Consider the following 19,577-nt stretch of genomic DNA (forward strand, 5'->3'; position numbering starts at 1 on the left):
TTTAAAACCCAAACTTATGTAGATGAGGAATAATATTGAAGAAAATGATATCTTTAAGGACAGCGAGGATAATTCTAAACTAAGGTCCTGGTTAATTACTTGATACAAAAGTGAAATGTGAATTAATCACTTTTAAACATAATCCTCTGTAAGGTTGCAGTGATAAAGAAGAGTACTCCATGGTCTCAAATTCCAATTATCCCAAAACACACACACACACACACACACACACACACACACACACACACACACACGTACACACACGCACCCTCCACAGACCACTACCTAGAAAAGTTTGTGAAGAACTATGCTAATAAGAACTAATAAAAAGAACATAATAAGTAGCTGCTATTACTATTACTTAAAAGATCACTATCACATCATTATCTAATATAATGGGTTATAAGTGATGTATTTTATTTGTTGCTCTTATCTGAAATTTGAGTCACATTGTCTTTGCGTCAGACGTATAACTTAGGCAATTATATTTACAACTATACTTACACATTCTGTATAGAACACTGACATATTTCCACGTTGATCATTGTTAGACTCTTATAATATGAATTATTTCCAACACGTTCAATTAGTTAATTTGTTACTTTTCTGCAGTATAAACATGCATCTCTTGAAACAGTAGTCTGTGGATGAAGTAACAACACGCCATGCAAACACAGCCCCGAGGCAGAAGTTGGTAGTGAGGATTTGCCTAACTCTTGTTAAGAGTTCGCTTTGTTGTTGATAAGACAGGAGTGTAACCAAAAAAAAATCCGATTATTGCAGTACCCAGTTACTTACTTGCAGGTTGTCTCTTATTTCTTTTGATAGCAATTGAGTCAAATATCAAATCTCTGAGAAAATATTATCCCTCTAAACATATTAGCGATATCAAAGTTTCAGGCTGATAAGCATTCACCAATACATAAAACAAACAAACAAAAAATAGACAACACCGATGCATGCAGTTTTCACATCAAATTTCTTTTCCCCCAAAATGTTCACTTTAGCAAAATGACCTCCCAGCTAAAGAATGAAAGTCTGGAAGATGAGGACAAGAAGTGAGCTGGGCTGTTAGCTGGAAGCAGGGAGGCGGAGATCATTTTACACAGGTGGCTGATGACGGATGGAGCGTGGAGGCCTAGCATGAGGAACGGGCGGTTAGAATTTGGGAAAGGAGCACTCTACCTGTGTAGCCCAGCGAATTGTCATCGTTATCAGAGGTGGGGTTTGGCGTCCCGTTGTCCTGCCCCCTCTCTAGGTCCTCAGGGTCTGTCGGAAACAACACCAGAGCTGCTGATGGGGTCACAGTAGTAACAGTAGTTGCCGTTTCGATCACAGCATGTCCAGACACAAGGAGATCCACATGTGACAGAAACACACAAAAGGACAGCACACAGCACACGTCCTCCTCGCCCTTCCTGCGGCACACTAAGCCGTGCCGAGGTCCCCGCATCCTGGCTCCCACTTTCTCCTGCTCCTTAATTTCCCTAATTCTCTCTGCTCTGCCTGCACCTCTGCGCACTTCAAAGCTGGCGGCGAAGGGCTCCAGCCGCCGTCTGCGCGGCCGCCCGCGGACTGAGGGAGCATCTGGGAAGAGGCGAGGGCAGGGTGGCTGAATGCTGGCATTGCTAATTTCCCACCTTATTGTTAATCAAAGCTATTGACTGTGATCACTCCCCATCATCGCTTCATCTCCTGCCAATTACAGACTCAGGGGACCGTACCTCATATGGGTGGAAGAGGAGGGGGGGGGGGAGGCTGTGGGGAAAATAGGGTCTCGTCAAGGAAGAGAGGGGATGATAAAAATGTCATACTTTGTCTGAGCAACAGTGGAGAAAGTGGGACGACAGCACATCTTTCAGAAGGCAGCGTGTGTCATCCTCAGGGACCCAGGCACGTTTACTGCAAAGCATGCCTGGGGTAGGGCGACACTTCCCTGGGCACATTTTGGGTGGAAATACTTAAACCCATTCCTCGTTGTTTGCGGTTTCGACATTCCAGTCATCCAGATAAGGGTGTTCATCTACCTATTGGGATTTTTCTCGAGGAAAAGAATTGCTCTCTCATGCTTTGCAGATGGCACACTCACTTTCCTAGGCAGAAGTTCAGGGATGAGGCCAAGCACAGCGACGCTCCAGTTCCCACACCCAGGAGCTGAACCGCTGTGCAGACACCCAGACAGAAGCCCAGAGACACCCGCACTGACTTCACTCGTGCTCGGTCACTCGGGCCTGCCATGTCCACCTGTCTTAGACGGTCAGGAGCCTCTCCCGCTCCACTGCTGATAAAGCAGCCACAGACACAGCAAAACCCCAGTGTGGACCCCCTGAATCAGGTGGGTCCTGTAGAGCCATAGGTCATTCAGGTTGTGGCCTGCAGGCTCTTGATCACCTCGAACACACCGACAGACAGAGGTTTCTCTGTCCGAGCGAAGAGCACGGCTGCTTGTTTATTCAAGGAAGGAAGTGTGTCCTTTATGAATGAGGCAGGGAGTGCACGCAGGTAATGCCCCTTTAAGAACATTCAGGGGGGTCATTAATTTTGTGCCCTCAGGTTGTTTTTGTTTTTTTTTTTTCTTTAGCTAGGTCAACACATTTTTTTGTCTCAGATACAGCTATTCAAATTGCTTTCCGAGTGCTTTAAGGATGCTTTGCAAATTTTTACAGAGGATACAATGTCTAACATGAGTCTATGTTCATAACCCATTTCTTCACTCTATCTTCCTGACTCCCTCCGGCCCCTCTCCCATCAGGTGTCATATAATTAACGTAATGTGGCTAAAATGAAGAAGAAAAAAAATAAAGCATTCCGAATTGTGCAGACCAAAGGGGAAAAGTGTTCATTATTGCTCTATTCATCCTGGCCTTGCCAGAGATTGATGTTGTCATTTTGTCCTTAAAATTGACTCGGGGGGGGGGGATAGCAGGGACACTATCCACTTTCTGTGCCCCACCAGCCTGTTCATCTATTTGTACGCACACGTCGTTTAGGTCAGAGTTTTCATGGCATCAATAGGAGAGAATGGGGAACAGGCCTGTCTGTGGGAGACGGGCATTTCTCTGTATACTGAGGCAGTATTAGCACCATGTTCTGGCACAAACTCAGTAACCTCGCTCAGGCCGGCTCCCCGAATGAAAGAGATTGGTGGAGGAAGATAAACTGTGTGGTTCAACAGTATCAAAGGGCTTTGAGGGAGACTTTCCTGCTTAACCCCGATCTGGTTTTCACACATACAGTGTGTTTAGGGTCACCTTAATTTTAGACTACTTCTACTTAGTCACACATTTACTTCTTCAAAGGAAATATTACTTTTAATTTATGATGGAACGGCTCATTTCATGCGTATACACATATTTCTAGTCACTCTTACAAATCCACTAAAAGTCCATCCAAAGCGATGCCGTGAACGACACCATTGGCCTGCACCACGTCAGAAGAATTTGTGCGCCCTTTGTTGTGGAACTCTCCTTGAGAATGAGGATATTGTAACAAAAACAGTCAAGAGGAGGAAAGAAAATTTACTATCTTCTGAAACGAGATACCTCAATCTGTCCTAAAATAGAGTCTTCATGTATGTCTAACTTCTAAGTGGTTTCTAAATTTGCTTTCTTGTTCCCAACTGTCACCCTTCTGGCCTTTTCTTATTCTCAGAAAAGGAAAGGATGGATTTTGCCTTAATCAATGGATCTTACTGTATGTCTTCAGCACATTCCATGCACCCAGTACTGTCTTTTAATTGGGAATATGCTGGACTTACAGGAAACAAAAGGTTCCATTTCACCAACCTCACTCATTTTCCCCTCCTTCCCGTCAAAATATAATTATAACAGGAAATAATCACTTGACTCAAGTGAACTGCAGGAATAATTTAAAGAGAGTCCAAAAGATATACATTTAAAGTTTTTGTTAAATAATATTGATTATAAGAGCCACAAATGGGACAAAATGAAGCAATAGATTATTTAATGCTTTCAATGCCTGAAGGAAGTCTTCTTGTATTCTCTGGTTGTTCTACAATGGAAGTGATATATTTCGGGAACATTTATCCTTAAATATAATAACTCATAGAGGGTGATGCAGATTTCTTTAATGGTAAATTAAATTATAAACTTGAAACTTGTTAATCTGTTTAATAATAATTTTACTGAGATTAACCAACACCTATGCCAAAATAGAATGGAAATTTTGAATTAGAAGAATCATTATATTGCAGTCACTGAATAAATAACCATTTTAGACACGCATTATTAATGGACATTAAGTCTATTAGGTGAGAAATAGTAGGCAACAGCATATTTCACAGTACTAGAGTACCACTGCTATACTTATTTACTAACTACAAAGGGGAAAGAGTACTTTTACATTGGGTAGATCTGGTAGTCGCTGCTTGATCTCAGTAATCAAACTAGATTTCACCAATAGAGAGTAACTAAGAGCGAGAAGACAAGTGTGTGATATAATAGACCAGAATCACCTATGAAGCATTCATACTAACAATACTTTCCCTGAATTCAAACACCATTTAACATCCAACTAAAAATCTACAAAAGAAATGTATCCTTACAATACACATACAAAATAATTAAGAAGTGAATTATATTTAACATACTTTCAAATGTTCCAAAAAGTATATTGTGAGAGAACTAAAGCAAATATAGCATAACAGTTACTCAGTCTATTGTGGAAAATATTAAAAAAATTGAAAGATTGGTGGGTGAAAACTGAGTGGTCTAAAGCTTTCTCTATAATGTGCAGCTGAAATTTATGCAATAATATTTTTTTCACTGTGAAATGATTATAATAGCTAATATTATTTTAGTATGTATGAAGACTCATCTCTTAGTACCCTTCAACTCATATTTCTCTAAATGATTCATCATATTATAGAGCTAGTGTTACACTGTGGAAAGGTAAAGGCTTAAGAAAAAAAGTTGGTTGTCCAGATTGCTTCTTTTATTTATTTATTCTTAATTGAATTTGAAATTCAAAAGCTCAAAACATTAGAGTTTTCATCTTTATCCTTCCTTTTTGCCATATTCAGTTATATAAATATATGTTTAAAATAATAGGTTTCTCATTTTTACCTACTGTAATATGTCAAACTAGGTTCTGTATAGATTTGCATTATCACTGTGCAGGGCTTAGGTATTAATTGACATTTTGAAGATGACCATTAATAAAAGATTAGGGGAAAGCAAATGAATATAAACCACTATCAATATGAGAATTGTGTTCTACAAATTGGATCAATTCTCATTGATTCTTTCCTACTAATCAAGAGGAATGCAGGGAAAAGGTACTTTAAATGGAGTACTGTGAACATTTAATTAGAAGCCCAGGCAATGAATTAAGTATAAAAACTATGTTTGTGAAGCTTTAAATTTGTGTCACAATTCTATAAGATCAAATTAATGTTAAATACAAACTTCTGTTTCAATTATGTTTTGTTGAAATGATTGTGGAAGGGACATTATAATTTGTCCCATTCTTGCCCTGGGAATGAGAGAAGAAATGCATTATGTTATAGAGATGTGGAGAGAAAAAAAACCCAGTAGTTGTTGTTAAGTAGTATCTACTTTATAAAATCCAAAGAATGAAATAAAAAAAACAAAAATTAATTCACTGTGAGGACTGAATGACTTTCAGAAATTGACATGCTTAGAATATTGAATGCAATATGTATCAAGTTCTAAAATTGTGCTACAAAATGTTCAATGAATTTTTTTTTTTTTTTTTTTTACAGAGACAGAGAGAGTGATAGACAGGAATGGAGAGAGATGAGAAGCATCAATCATCAGTTTTTCGTTGCGACACCCTTGCTCAAGCCAGCAACCGTGGGTCCCGAGCTCAAGCTAGCGACCTCAGGGTCTCGAACCTGGTCCTCCGCATCCCAGTCCGACACTCTATCCACTGCGCCACCACCTGGTCAGGCTGAAACTTATTTTTTAAAGCAGCATTATGGTAACAGAAAACAGTGTGTTATACCATCCCTAATTTTGCTATTATAAAGAAAATCAAGGTTCCATCCTTATGTTTCTTTCAAAGATAAAAGAACCATAATTATAATGATTGACTAAACTAAAATAAGCTATATGATAGAGTAGGTAATTGTAACAAATCTGAGATGTTAGAATTGTATTAAATAAAAAGGTAGATTTCATACAAGGATCTCAAAATATATGATAGTAATTTTTCTAAAATTCTGGTTTATTGATCAGATAACTGAATTAATCAAAGGTAAAAGAAAAGTAAAAATGGTACTGATTGTAATTACAACTAAAATGTCCATAAAGCTTTAGTTTATTTAATATAAAATAAAATAATACATTTTATGTGAATATATATATTCACATATATTCATACAATGAATATATATGTTCATATATATATATATGTGTGTATGTGTATGTGTATATACATATCTCCCCCCTCAGGTAGTTCTTACAGTTCTATCATGATCAATAGTCATCACCATGATCATGATCATGACCCACATGATCAATGTTCCCATTTTGAAGATGCTGTATCTAAAGCTCAGAATTTCTTTGTCTTCTGTGATGAACCTAATAAATAGTGCATTTGGAATTTGATTCCAAATGATTCCTGACTCCTAAGCACCTTATCTTTCACTATACCTCATGGCTTCTCTTTAGTCATCAATCTAATTTTAGGAGCCGGATGGAATTTCAATAGTATATAAGCAATGAGACACCAGATAGTGCTTCTTTTCCAGTCGCTGAGCAATAAGATTGGGTAATTTTAAAAATCTATTTTTAGCTCCATTAAGCATATCACCAGGGCTTTCTCACTTTCTTCTTTTATAGATAAAATGAAAAAATAATTGATAAGGTAGTTGGTTATGTTTAAGCAAGAAATGCACAATGGCATATTATTAAAATAGAGGCTTATTATTAAAATTAGGCTTTACCCACATATTTTAAAATATGTAGATTTGGGGATTGAAGTACTGACTAGATAAAATCAAATGATAAGTAATAATAAGGTGGTAAATTCAGATTCTTATTCCTGATAATTATTTTTGTACCATTCTTCAAAAACAATGATTTTCCGTTTGGTGTAAGCTTAAGATGGCTTAAAACAGAGTCTTGTCTTATTCGTCTTGATATGCTTCAACTTAGGAGACGACTAAAACAGAGTAGGTTATCAACACGTTTTTGTTAGAGGATTGGATGAAAGAAACGCTGAAGCATAGTTTAGCTGGAATCAAGCGTTCAAGATGAAGACAACTTTTCTCAATGAATGAATATCAATTATTCATTATTTAGGACTTTGCTATATACTTATCTATCTATAATTATAATCACCCTAAATATAATTTCAAATATAATTTCAGTTTGGGAGATTACTATTGCTGATAGAATAATATCTGTCTCCCACCCTCACTCTCCATGAAAACATATACTCTATGAAATAGAATCTTGTTTAAGTTAAATCAGGTGAGAGTTTTACTAGTGCAAGTTTTCCTTCTTGCAGGTTGAAAGGGATGCTTTTAAGATATCCATTCATGACAATCTAGACATGAAGGAAAATGTAATAAATAGTGATCATTATCAGAATTGAAAGAAATTATAATATGCATAAAGAAGGGAAATACTTCAATATTGCCAGGTAAAGGGACTGGATTTTGTTTCTGTGAACTCTCTCTGATTTGAATAATTTTAGGTAAAGATATGTAGACATAAATATAGGGATATCCAGATTTGAGCAAATGAAATAAATTTGTCTGAGAATCTACTTTTGTAACTAAAGGGATATAACACAAACTTTGAATTTATGTTTGGTTTCCAAATACCACATTCTGATTTTGAATTTGCAAAAATATTACAATTCTGAAAAATAAAATGAAACAATAACTAAGTGAAAATTCCCAAGTGTCATTTTGTTTGAGCTAATTTGGTGTCTCCAGTTACACCAGTCTGATGAAATCTGATTAAATAATAGACCTAACACATATTTAAACAAAAACACCAATGGCAAAGATATATGAATACAACTATTCTATTCACATAAAGTACACTACTGAATGTTAGGAAGGTAAATACATTCATGTATAAGCCTGTGATTTAGAAGAATACAAATGTCACAAAATAAGCTTTTAATTCATTTAAATTCAATGTAATTTGACAAAACAGGATAAAGTGCCTTAAAGTGCCTTCTGTATGGAAATCACTGCACTGAGGGAGAAATGGTTAGAATGTTAAAACCATTTGTTTCCAGACCTCTTCTAGTTGGAAACACCAACAAAGTGGAGCTCTTAAAGAAATTGGGAAAATTACGCTTCATCATGACAATGTTTTTTTCTTTGATATCTGAATGTTTGGTTTAAGAAAGTCATGGAGGTTTTGGTGACAATAATAAATGACGACTAGTCCTGTGTATAATTAGAAAAGAAGCCAACTGTCCTATTGAATTCTGCATTTATTCAAAATGCTCAAATAAAATTCTTAGTAACATCTGATGTGACGGATACCTTGGTGGTACGGAATTTAATCCACAGAGATTTACTTCCTTGGACTTCATTTGTGAGAGTTAATTCCCGGCCCACTTTACTAATATTTCTGGCTCTCTCCGTCTGTTGAGTTTTTTTTTTTGTTGTTGTTATTCTCTCCACCCACTTTCCTCTGGTATTCAACAGCTTTTCTTTTATTGTGCTTAGCATCTGCTACTGTTCCACTCTCTTCCAGTCAAAGCATAAGGTAACGTCAACACAGGCTAATTAAATAATGCTTAAAGTTAGTTAACAGGTGGTGGTCCCAGCTGCCCTAGTTATATGAACAGATACATCTGGCATTGTAAGGCATAGAAATGGCACAATAGTTATACCTGAATGAATGCAGTACTCTTTCTGTGACATTGATTAGGAAGAAATAAGACCATTCCTCTTTTGTAGAGAGAGAAATTGGTTTGGGGGTAGGGTGATCACTTGTGAGATTCTGAATAAAACCTCAGACCTCCTTATCCTTTAACCTGAGCTCTTTTCTCATCACAGAATGTGTAAATTTATTACCACTTCTTCCAAGTATGTTAATATAGCATGTATCTAGTCAGTGCAATAGGTAATATGTTGAATGACATTCAAGAATAAACCACATGGTCAAAAATATAAAAAAATTTTACTTGGCATTTTGGAATCACTACAACTAAGTATCAATTATTATTTATTTAGATAAACAATATAGTGTAATGTACAGGAGCCACCAATTTGGCCAAGGTATTAGATCTTGTTTGTTTCTCACTTCTCTTCACTTTTAAATTGTAAAACAATAATATCTATTTAATAGAAGTGTCATAGGTTTTCACTAAGTAAACGTGTGTGAAGGCCTTACTTTCGTCCTGGACACCGAATAAGAAGTCAGTAAATGTTAGCTATTATTATAATCAGTCCAAATTAGAAATCATTTTTAAAAAATACCATTCAATAATACTTAATGAAGAAAATCCTATGTATTTTGACCTTGAAATGAGAAAAAGACACATTCTGTTTCTACCTGACTGGGCCAACTTGGAGCTTATAGAGGAGAAAAAATGAGGGATCAGTTAAAATTATGTTTCATCATGTCTTCCTGTTGTATTTCTCCAGCACACAGTTACACAGAACATCCCATTAAATCCTGCAGAAAGTATTCCCATGTAGAGCGCATTTAATCCTTAGAGCAGAACTGCTCGAACTGCAGGCTTGAGTTGGCCTAATTGCCTGGTTGCTTTGTGCTGACAAGGATGAATTCACTCGATTTTATTTCTTGAGGGAAAACAACACGATATTGAATTTACAGATTTCTTTCATCTTAAGAACAAGCTTTCCCCTGCCTGGCCCGGTGCTGTTTCCACCTCCACCCCAGCTCACGCGGCCCCTGCCCTTTCCCTTTGCCCCTCCCCTGGCTGTTCTGCAACCAGGCGAACCGTCCATCTGCAGCCACAACAGGCCTCTCCGAGGCTGCGCCCACTCCACTGCTGAGGAGACAAATTTCCTCCATAGACTCTTCATTGTCTGCTTTTTCTAACCACAGTCACGGTTTTGTGCTCTTCACTCTAATTGTGCTTTTGATTATCGGGGTCATTTTTATGCCTTCAGCTTCCCCAAAGGTCACAGAGATTAGCTGTGTCCAATGGAGGCCCAGAGAGAGAGAGCGAAGTCTCCCCTCCTCCCCCATTCATCCAGCTCCATTGATTTCCCCTCCGTGTGAGAGCGGCGAGGGTGGCTAACGTTTTGCTTTCTGTACTGTCACTGGGTGCTTTCCGTGCACCCTCCCCACTGCTCCTGAGAGGAAAGCTGTTTGCAGTGATGGTGCAGCCTAAGCGGTCTCCCTGCAGCCAAGCCGGGAAGAAAGCAGGGAAGGCGCAGAAGAAGTAGGGCGCTGCTGACGGAATCCTTTTTGCAATCGCTTCTTCCCCTATTGTTTCAGTTGACCTCGCTTTCAGCCACTCCACACTTCCATTTGAAAACAGCTGCCCTTCTCCTTGCAATTTGTCAGAGTGCAATCAATTGCGCGCGCACATCACCTGGATCATTACGTACAGTGCAATCACACACACACACACACACACACACACACACACACACACACACACACACGTACGAAGTCCTTTTTTCTCTCTGTTTTACTTCGCCGACTATAACTTATCTTTGTGTTTTCCACGCACCACCAGTACAGTATTACAAGACTCTGATTTGCATTTGTATTTTTAATGGGAGACTCTGCCAGCCCTTATTCTCACAAGCACTTTCATAGAGGGAGATGTTTAACTCACTAAGGTCGTTCCAAAAGAGACATACTTAATGTAAATTAATGGAAATCCTTGAAACCTAAGACAATGTAAATAGTTACTTTTAGAGACTGCACATATGTGTGTACATGCAAAGGCAGTGGGGGTCTTGAACAATAAACACCTCAAATAACCGTGAATTCCATCCATGACATCAGATTGTTTATAAAATTATTCATTTTGAAATGATAGTGGCGACCTTTGAGTATGTAAAAATATTTTCTAGGTACCAGAGTTCTTGGCTCATGAAGAACTTCATTCATTACCCATGGTCAACAGTTTAAAACACCATAGGAGGCAGTCCTGACTAGATTTTCCTTCGTTTTGAAATTCCAGTGACTAGTGACATTCTAGTTGGTTAAATTATCTTTTTTGGCCCAGAATAAAGAGATGATGAATTATAATATTTTTCATTAAAATATGTGACCTCACCTGTAGAAATGCTTTTTAGAAACTGTACTGCATCTTTACATTCAAATTTGAAACTACTGCACCAATGAATTTCCTCCTGAAATCCCAGAGTTTGTGTGTGTATGTGTGTGTGTGTGTGTGTGTGTGTGTGTGTGTGTGCGTGAGACACAGAAAAAGAGAGAGAGAGAGAGAGAGGGACAGATAGGGGCAGCCAGAAAGGAAGAGAGATGAGAAGCATCAATTCTTCATTGTGACACTTGGGTTGCTCATTGATTGCTTTCTCATATGTGCCTTGAGCTGGGTGTGGGGAGGGCTACAGCAGAGCAAGTGACCCCTTGCTCAAGCCAGCGACCTTGGGCTTAAGTTGGTGAGCCTTGCTCAAACCAGATGAGCCCGCACTCAAGCTGGTGACCTTGGGGTTTTGAACCTGGGTCCTCCGTGTCCCAGTCTGTTGCTCTATCCACTGAGCCATCGCCTGGTCAGACTGCAATCCTTGTTTTGTATATGTGTTTTCTTTATTATATGTGGCTTAAGTGTCTGTTTGTCGCTGATAGCTTATTGGTTGCTTGCGTAACTGTACTAGCCAATGGGGTGAAGTTGCCACGGCATTCAAATAGTCCCGCCTTCTGGCATGCCACCTCACAAATTGAGGTTAAAGATTGGAGCAATTATTATGCTGTTAAGAAATCTTAACACCAGAAGGGGTCTTTGCAATGGTACAAGACTAGAGGTTCTCCAATTGAAAAATAATGTCATAATAGCTAAGTCTTTGACTGGCTCCTGTAAAGGTGAAATACATGTCATTCCAAGAATTGATTTGGCTCCATCTCACACAGGGTTGCCGTTTCAATTGAGACATAGACAATTTCCTGTAAAACTTGCCTTTGCTATGACCATCAATAAGTCTCAGGGCCAAATGCTTAAGCGTGTTGGCATTTTTTTACCTGAGCCTGCATTTGGACACGGTCAACTTTATGTTGCCTGTTCAAGAGTTCGTGAAAGAACGGACGTAAAATTAAAAATAATTGATAGTCCTCTGCAAGGCGAGCTTAAAAGTGATGGAAAGATCTACACAAGAAATGTTGTGTACAAAGGGATCTTTGACATGTGAATTAACATTTTATTATTTAAATCACCTTTATTTATTGAGCTAGCGGTGGCTCTTAAGAAATGTACCGCCAGTGGTTTCCTTCATTGCACTCTACTTTAAGCAATGAAGCAAGTAGAAGGGGGAAACCCCGTGGGGCAGTAAGCAAAGGGGCTTCCTCGCCGCCTGCCCTGGGTAATTCAGTTTGAATTAGCAGACACCTTTGCACAAATCATTTTAATTACAATTTATAATATCTAGAACAGCAGTTATTTCGTATGACCGCCGGGCTTTCTAGTATATATATGTGTTTACACACTTATTGGTACATGAGCAGATATGTTCACTGTTAGATTCAGTGACTTTGCAATATGCCCCTAATATAAGCTTTTCCAGTTTCATTCTTAAAACTTTCCATCAGCATGCAGAGGAGAGACAGCCTAATTTGTTATCAAACATAAGATCATTGTTTCCTGATGCAACTTCTACGTGGATACTTTTGGTCAGCACATGTATGGGAAATAGATGGAGAGATTAATATAGTAACTAATAATTTTTTCATTGAACTTTTGTAATTTTTTTTTAAATAGAGGCCAGACTTTTTTGAAGAAACACATTTTTCTACAAAATGAGAAAAGGAACTGCAGCATATAGATCAGGAATAAAAGCATGCTGAGTTTTACATATTGCCAAAATTATGTTAACTATGAAGGCAAACTTTCGGGAAATATTATTAAAATCATAAATAAATACTGTAACTCTTGCTAATGGAGAAACGAAAAAAAAAATAACTAGAGAAAATGTCTGTAATCTGTAATCTGCAACATCTGGCATTTGAAAATGCCCCAGGGTTTCACCATAAACCTTCCAACCATAATAAAGGGAGTCAGAAATGGCCCCAAAGTTAACAATTTATATTTAAAAAGTGGATGGCCTGTTTTTCTTACATCCACTAAATTAACATAAATAAAACAAACATCTAAGAATATGCAGCTTTATTCTTATATTCTGGGGGAATAGAAGTAAAAAATTTATCAATGTAAACATTTATTTTTGGGCCCTGGCAGGTTAGCTCAGTGGATAGAGCATCGGCCTGGTATATGGATATTCCGGGTTTGATTCCTGTTCAGGGCACACAAGAGAAGCGACCATCTGCTTCCCTCCCTCTCCCCCTTCTCTGGCTCTTCTCCTCCCACAGACAGTGGCTTGATTGGTTCGAGCCTTAGCCCCAGACAGGGTTGCCAGGTGGGCCCAGGTCAGAGAGTATATGGGAGTCTGTCTTACTATTTCCCCTCCTTTTATTTAAAAAAATTATTTTGGTAATGTGTTTTTCAATGCTTAAATATGATTATAAATATTACCTAACACATGGTCACCAAACTTTCCAGCAAACAGAAATCTTCCATCGATTATTAATTGCTTACTGATATGCAATTTTGTAGTTCCTACGGGGGGAAGATATTCTCTTTAACTGTACAAAATTCTGGCAAAGACAGTGGGTATAAAACATTACAGTGAATGAGAAAACACACAAAATGAAAAATGTGCCAAAGTATTTACATAATGTAGGCAATTGACTGACCACGATAAAAATGATAACAGCATATTGTATTTCACAGAGAATAAAGATATTGTCAAACTTGTCATCAATCACATGTACACTTAATTTACTACGCCATTAAGAGTTATGTTATATATTCTTCTTGCAAAAATATTATACTCAGAAGGCTAGTAAGTCATAACAAAAGTCATTTTGCATCCTTTTGTAAAACTAGACACTCTACTGACTTTTCTGGTAAAGTCTGAGAAGCGTGGAGGCTCTAAACTTATGTTCATTAGATATTTTTTAAATTTAACTTTTTATTTTGAGGTATTGTATATGTTTAGAAGCAGTTTTAAGAAATAATGTGGAATACCGATTATACCTTTTACTTAGATTTCCCCAGGGGTAACATCTTTGGCAACTATATAAAATGTCACAAACAGAATGTGGACAAGGGTACAGGTAAGATGAATAGCATTCTATCACTATACAGGTTTCCTGGTGTCTTTTTCTAGCCACACCCACTTTCCCCATGCTGAGCCCACTAATCTGTTCCCCATATCTGCAATTTTATCATTTGGAGAATGTTCTGCTAGTGAAATCATACAATAATGCGACTGTTTGAGATTTTTTTTTAAATCAGCATAATTCCCTAAAGATTCACTCAGCTTATATCCTTTCATCGCTATGTAGTATTCCATGGTGTGGCTAACCCACGCTGTAACCATTGACCCGTTTATGTGTATATTTTGTTTCCTGTTTTTACCTATAATAAATAAAGCTGTTCTACACATTTGTGTATGGGTTTCATTGTAAACGCATTTTTCATTTCTCTGGGATATTATGTCCAGGAAGGAAACTGGTGTGGCAAATGATAACTGACACTTGTTTTTTAAGACACTGACGAATTTATTTCTGCAGTAGCTATACAATCAGCCAGTCAGTCTTGAAAGGCATGCCTGTATTCACAGGAAAGACAAGTCTTTGTGGCATTAGGATTAGATTCATCTTCTGAGACCTCTTTCCTCTCCTCCCTCTGCTACTCCTTTGCTGTCCTCTCCTCCCCTCTCCTCCTTTTCAATCCCTCCTTCTCTTTCATTCCCTTCTGTACAGGGTTTTCTCTTTTCCTTCCCTTCTTCCTTTCTCTTCCTTTCTCTTCCTTTCCTTTCCTTCCCTTCCCTTCCCTTCCCTTCCCTTCCCTTTCCTTTCCTTTCCTTTCCTTTCCTTTCCTTTCCTTTCCTTTCCTTTCCTTTCCTTTCCTTTCCCTTTCCTTCCCTTCCCTTCCCTTCCCTTTCCTCCTTTCCTTTCCTTTCCTCCTTTCCTTTCCTTTCCTTTCCTTTCCTTTCCTTTCCTTTCCTTTCCTTTCCTTTCCTTTCCTTTCCTTTCCTTTCCTTTCCTTCCCTTCCCTTTCCTTCCCTTTCCTTTCCTCCTTTCCTTTCCTTTCCTTTCCTTTCCTTTCCTTTCCTTTCCTTTCCTTTCCTTTCCTTTCCTTTCCTTTCCTTTCCTTTCCTTCCCTTTCCTTCCCTTCCCTTCCCTTTCCTCCTTTCCTTTCCTTTCCTCCTTTCCTTTCCTTTCCTTTCCTTTCCTTTCCTTTCCTTTCCTTTCCTTTCCTTTCCTTTCCTTTCCTTCCCTTCACTTCCCTTCACTTCCCTACCTTCTCTTCTTTCCTTCTTTCCTTCTATCCTTCTCTCCTTCCCTCTCTTTTCTCTATTCCTTTCTAACTTACCCATGTATGGACTTGTGACAGAAAGAATGACTATATGAACCTACCCTGAGATCTAGTAAGATAAGTACTGTTACAGATCTGTAGATCATTTAAAAGAATTTTTTTGAATTTTTATTTTATTTTACTTATTCATTTTTATAGAGGAGAGAGACAGAGAGGGAGAGAGAGGAGAGAGAGACAGAGAGAGAGAAGGGGGGAGGAGCTGGAAGCATCAACTCCCATATGTGCCTTGACCAGGCAAGCCCAGGGTTTCGAACCAGCGACCTCAGCATTTCCAGGTCGATGCTTTATCCACTGCGCCACCACAGGCCAGGTCCCATTTAAAAGCATTTAAACTTAGTTTTATAGGCTTTTAAATATTTAATATCTTATATTAAAAAGAAAATATATAATTGATATTAAGAATAAAGACAATGTAGATTAATCTTTTTAGTTCCTTTTTTTTTTATTGATAGTGACAAGCTACCAATAGATAGCCAAAAAATAAAAGTCAATAAAGTACAGAAAATATTGCAGGAAAGAAATTCTACTATGTTGTCACTGTGAGTAGCAGTCAGCTTTCTTAGACAAAAATTAGTACCTTGTCGGTTCTTATGCAGTTCAGAATAAAGCATATTTGGGACCATATAATCCAACTAAAAGATTTAAATTCTAGGCTAGTGTGTAACTATAGAACAAGGCCTGAACAAAAATGCCTATATCAAATTATGATTTCAAAAAAGCTTGTTAGTTTTTAAAAAGATTTTATTTATTGATTTTAGAGAAAGAAGAGAGAGAGAAGGGGCAGGGAGGAAAAGCAGGAAGCATCAACTTGTAGTTGTTTCTTTTGTATGTGCCTGCCTTCACTGAGCTAGTCCTGGGCTTTGAACCAACAACCTCAGCTTTCCAGATGAACACTTTATCCACTACACCACCGTAGGTAAGGCAAGATCGTTAGTTTTATACATCAAAAATATGTTCACATACTATAAAAATGTTGTTCTTATATCGATTTACTAAAAATGATCAGTTCAGTTAGGTAGTAATTGAGAAATCATAACACCCAGTTTTCAGTATTTAAAAAAATCAATTGCTAACAGTTATAGGTAAAGTAACATTGACAAGGAGACTAACAACAACCTCAGGCAACCTGACCAGGTGGTGGTGCAGTGGGTAGAGCATCAGCCTGGGATACTGAGGACCCAGGTTTAAAAGCCTCAGGTTGCTTGCTGGAACAAGGGTTCACCGGCTTGAGCACAGGGTTTCCAGCTTGAATGTGAGATTATAGATTTGACCCCATGGTCAGTGGCTTGAGCCCAAAAGTTGCTGGCTTGGCTGGAGCCTCTAGTTCAAGGCATATATGAGAAAGCAATTAATGAACAACTAAAGTGCCGCAATGCAGAACTGATGTTTCTCAACTCTCTCCCTTTTTTCCTGTCTGTCTCTGTCTGTCCCTCTCTTCCTCTTTCACTGAAAAAAAAAATCATCATCATCTCAGGTAATTTACTCTAAAAGCAAATGTAGGAGCCATAGGTAGTTTTCAAAAATATGTAGATAAAAAATATTCATAATCTCAACTTTTTTGAGAGTTGAAGATTCCTAATTCCAGAAAAAAAAATACATATATATATAATTATCCTATGAAAAAAACTGTGCTGTCTTACTTTTTAACACAAAAAGTGTAAGGGAACATAGACTTACTCATTATCAGAAAGTTATTTATTTGAAATAAATGTTTTTACCATGCTTGAAAAATCTTGTTAAGATTTTATTACAAACTTATGTCAATTAATAAATGGATTGTCAAGCCACTACAATAAAAGATGATGAAAGGGAATAAAATGTTGCCCAACTGACCTGATCAATTTCTGAGAAAGAGATTAAAAGAATATTGATGGGGGTCAGACAGTGGATTGTCCTGAATTTAAAGCACAAGGTTTTATTCGATAAACTCTGACAGTTTGGGAGACAAAGTTCAGGTCACAGTGTCATTATTTTCCTAACAGCCAGAGAATATGAAATAAAGCACAGAAAAAGAAAAGAAAAGAAAATGAAATGCAATAAATTAGTCATCTTCCTAGTGTTTTCTGAATGAAATAGACAATGACTGAGATAAAGATATGTGGATAATCTAACTAGTGATGATGCAGTTAGAAATTATTTAGTTGATAAGAAATTATGTCTGGTACATTGTGCTCAAATTTGTAAGTTCATATTCAAGATAAAGTTCATCTTCAGCATAAAGGAAGAAGAAAAATGCTTGTTTAAATAAATTGTTTCAGAAATTTTCTAGACAATTTCTATTTAGAAAGTAGTAAACTTTTATTACAGAAGCCGATAAAAGCCTATGTTTCAAAATCAAACTTCAATGTACAAAGGCAATAATGTTACAGTGCTTAGAATTGTCTTCATCCCACATTGAGGCCCACCTCTCATTCCTCGCTTTTCAAGGGAAGTTTATCTATGGATATTTAAGGTATCAGGGCAGGTCCAAGGGAAATAAAGATAGAGAAAAACAAAAGATGGACAAAGTTCAATAGAAGAAATAGTCCATAAAAATAGAGCCCATTATTGTCGTTTTTGTGAACATAAGTGCACAAAAAGTAGATATATAAAAACAGTATGTATATATTATCTATATGTACATATATGTACATATATATAATATATATATACACACACACATATATATGTAGAAATATGTTGTATACACACATAGGCATAGATATTGGGGGCTTGTGTGAAATATGGAGATAGTTTATCAGCAAAATATATGATTATTTTTTATTTTTTTACATTGCTATTCAGAGCTTTGCAGAATTAAAGGTATGCTACTGTATAGAATTAGAATAAAACTTGGAAACAAAAAATGTTAAAGGCTATTGAAAAAAACAGATCAAAATGCACAGTATCAAGTACCTAAATAAGTTAGCATACATCTTAGTGTATTCTGATTATTTAAGGAGAGGAAAAGAAATAAGGAGATCTTGAATTGAGGGAGAAGATAGATTCTTTCTAGGTCAAAGACATCCCAGCACGCAGAGGTGCAAAGGTCAGGGTTTGATCCTGGTCAGGTTACATAGCAGAAGGAACCAATGCGTGTAGAACTAAAAAAATGGAACTAAATAGAACAATGGATTGATGTTTCTCTCTCTCTCTTTCCCCCTCCCTCCTTCCCCACTTTCTCTTTCTCACAAATCAATGGAAAAATTAAAAAAAAAAAATTCTCTTTGGTAAAAATCATGATGTATTAACTGTGAAATTGGCTATTTTTTCATTGAAAAAGAAACATGAATAAACTAATAAACTAAGCATGTGAGTTTCAGTAAACGCATCACTTTCAAGAGATCAAAATGGTTGAAGGTAGATAGCCAGTATTATACATAGGTGATGCTCATGAAGCCGCTGAATTTCAGAAACAATTGTTGTCCAAGGCTGAAATTAGTTGCTGAGAATTTGAGTTAAATAATCCTGTACTTGAAACGACTTGAGGAAATTGGGTGTTAGATAGACCAGCCAGCACCATTCAATGGAGTGGCCCTTGAACAGAGGGTGCTTTCCTTTGAATAGGGGAAAAAAAAGAGTTTGATCACATTTAAGCTAATCTATCATTTATCATACCCAGTGGGTGAGATAGTTAATGACTCTATTGATTCTTTTTGGTGCATAGTCTTATATATACAACATTTAACCAATGTGAAGCTGAATACGGGATTTATTTTCCATTTGTTATTGATGCTCTCAAATTATCTTTATTTATCCCTGTAGATATTGATTTCAAACAAGAGTTTCAAAAGGGCTTTAGGTACTATCACTTTCTGAAAATGAATTTTAATTTTCAGATTTTCTTCTTTACGCACATTAGGTAGTTTTCTATGCTGATAGTTACCTTCAGAGCTCTCTTTACTTTTATTAGGAAGAAAAAAAAAATAAAAGCACTGCAACCTTGCCAGCAAGGCCAGTCACAGATGTTTCAGAAACAGCATTGTTCATTTGTTTCTCTTTTCTCATCTGTCTCTACTGTAGACCCGCTGTTCGTTTATGCA

General features: G+C 37.3%; 1 protein-coding gene across 5 annotated transcripts in view; it reads right to left on the reverse strand.

Moving 5' to 3' along the window:
• The window catches only part of ROBO1 (roundabout guidance receptor 1), a 1,145,453-nt gene that overhangs the window by 537,993 nt on the left and 587,883 nt on the right, over nucleotides 1-19,577 (reverse strand). For all 5 annotated transcript variants that reach the window (XM_066346778.1, XM_066346776.1, XM_066346775.1 and 2 more), the window contains exon 3: nucleotides 1,186-1,269. In XM_066346778.1, the coding sequence (XP_066202875.1) occupies nucleotides 1,186-1,269 (84 nt within the window). The remainder of the gene's footprint in view (nucleotides 1-1,185; nucleotides 1,270-19,577) is intronic.

The sequence above is a fragment of the Saccopteryx leptura genome, chromosome 8 (assembly GCF_036850995.1).
Source record: "Saccopteryx leptura isolate mSacLep1 chromosome 8, mSacLep1_pri_phased_curated, whole genome shotgun sequence".
Taxonomy (NCBI): domain Eukaryota; kingdom Metazoa; phylum Chordata; class Mammalia; order Chiroptera; family Emballonuridae; genus Saccopteryx; species Saccopteryx leptura.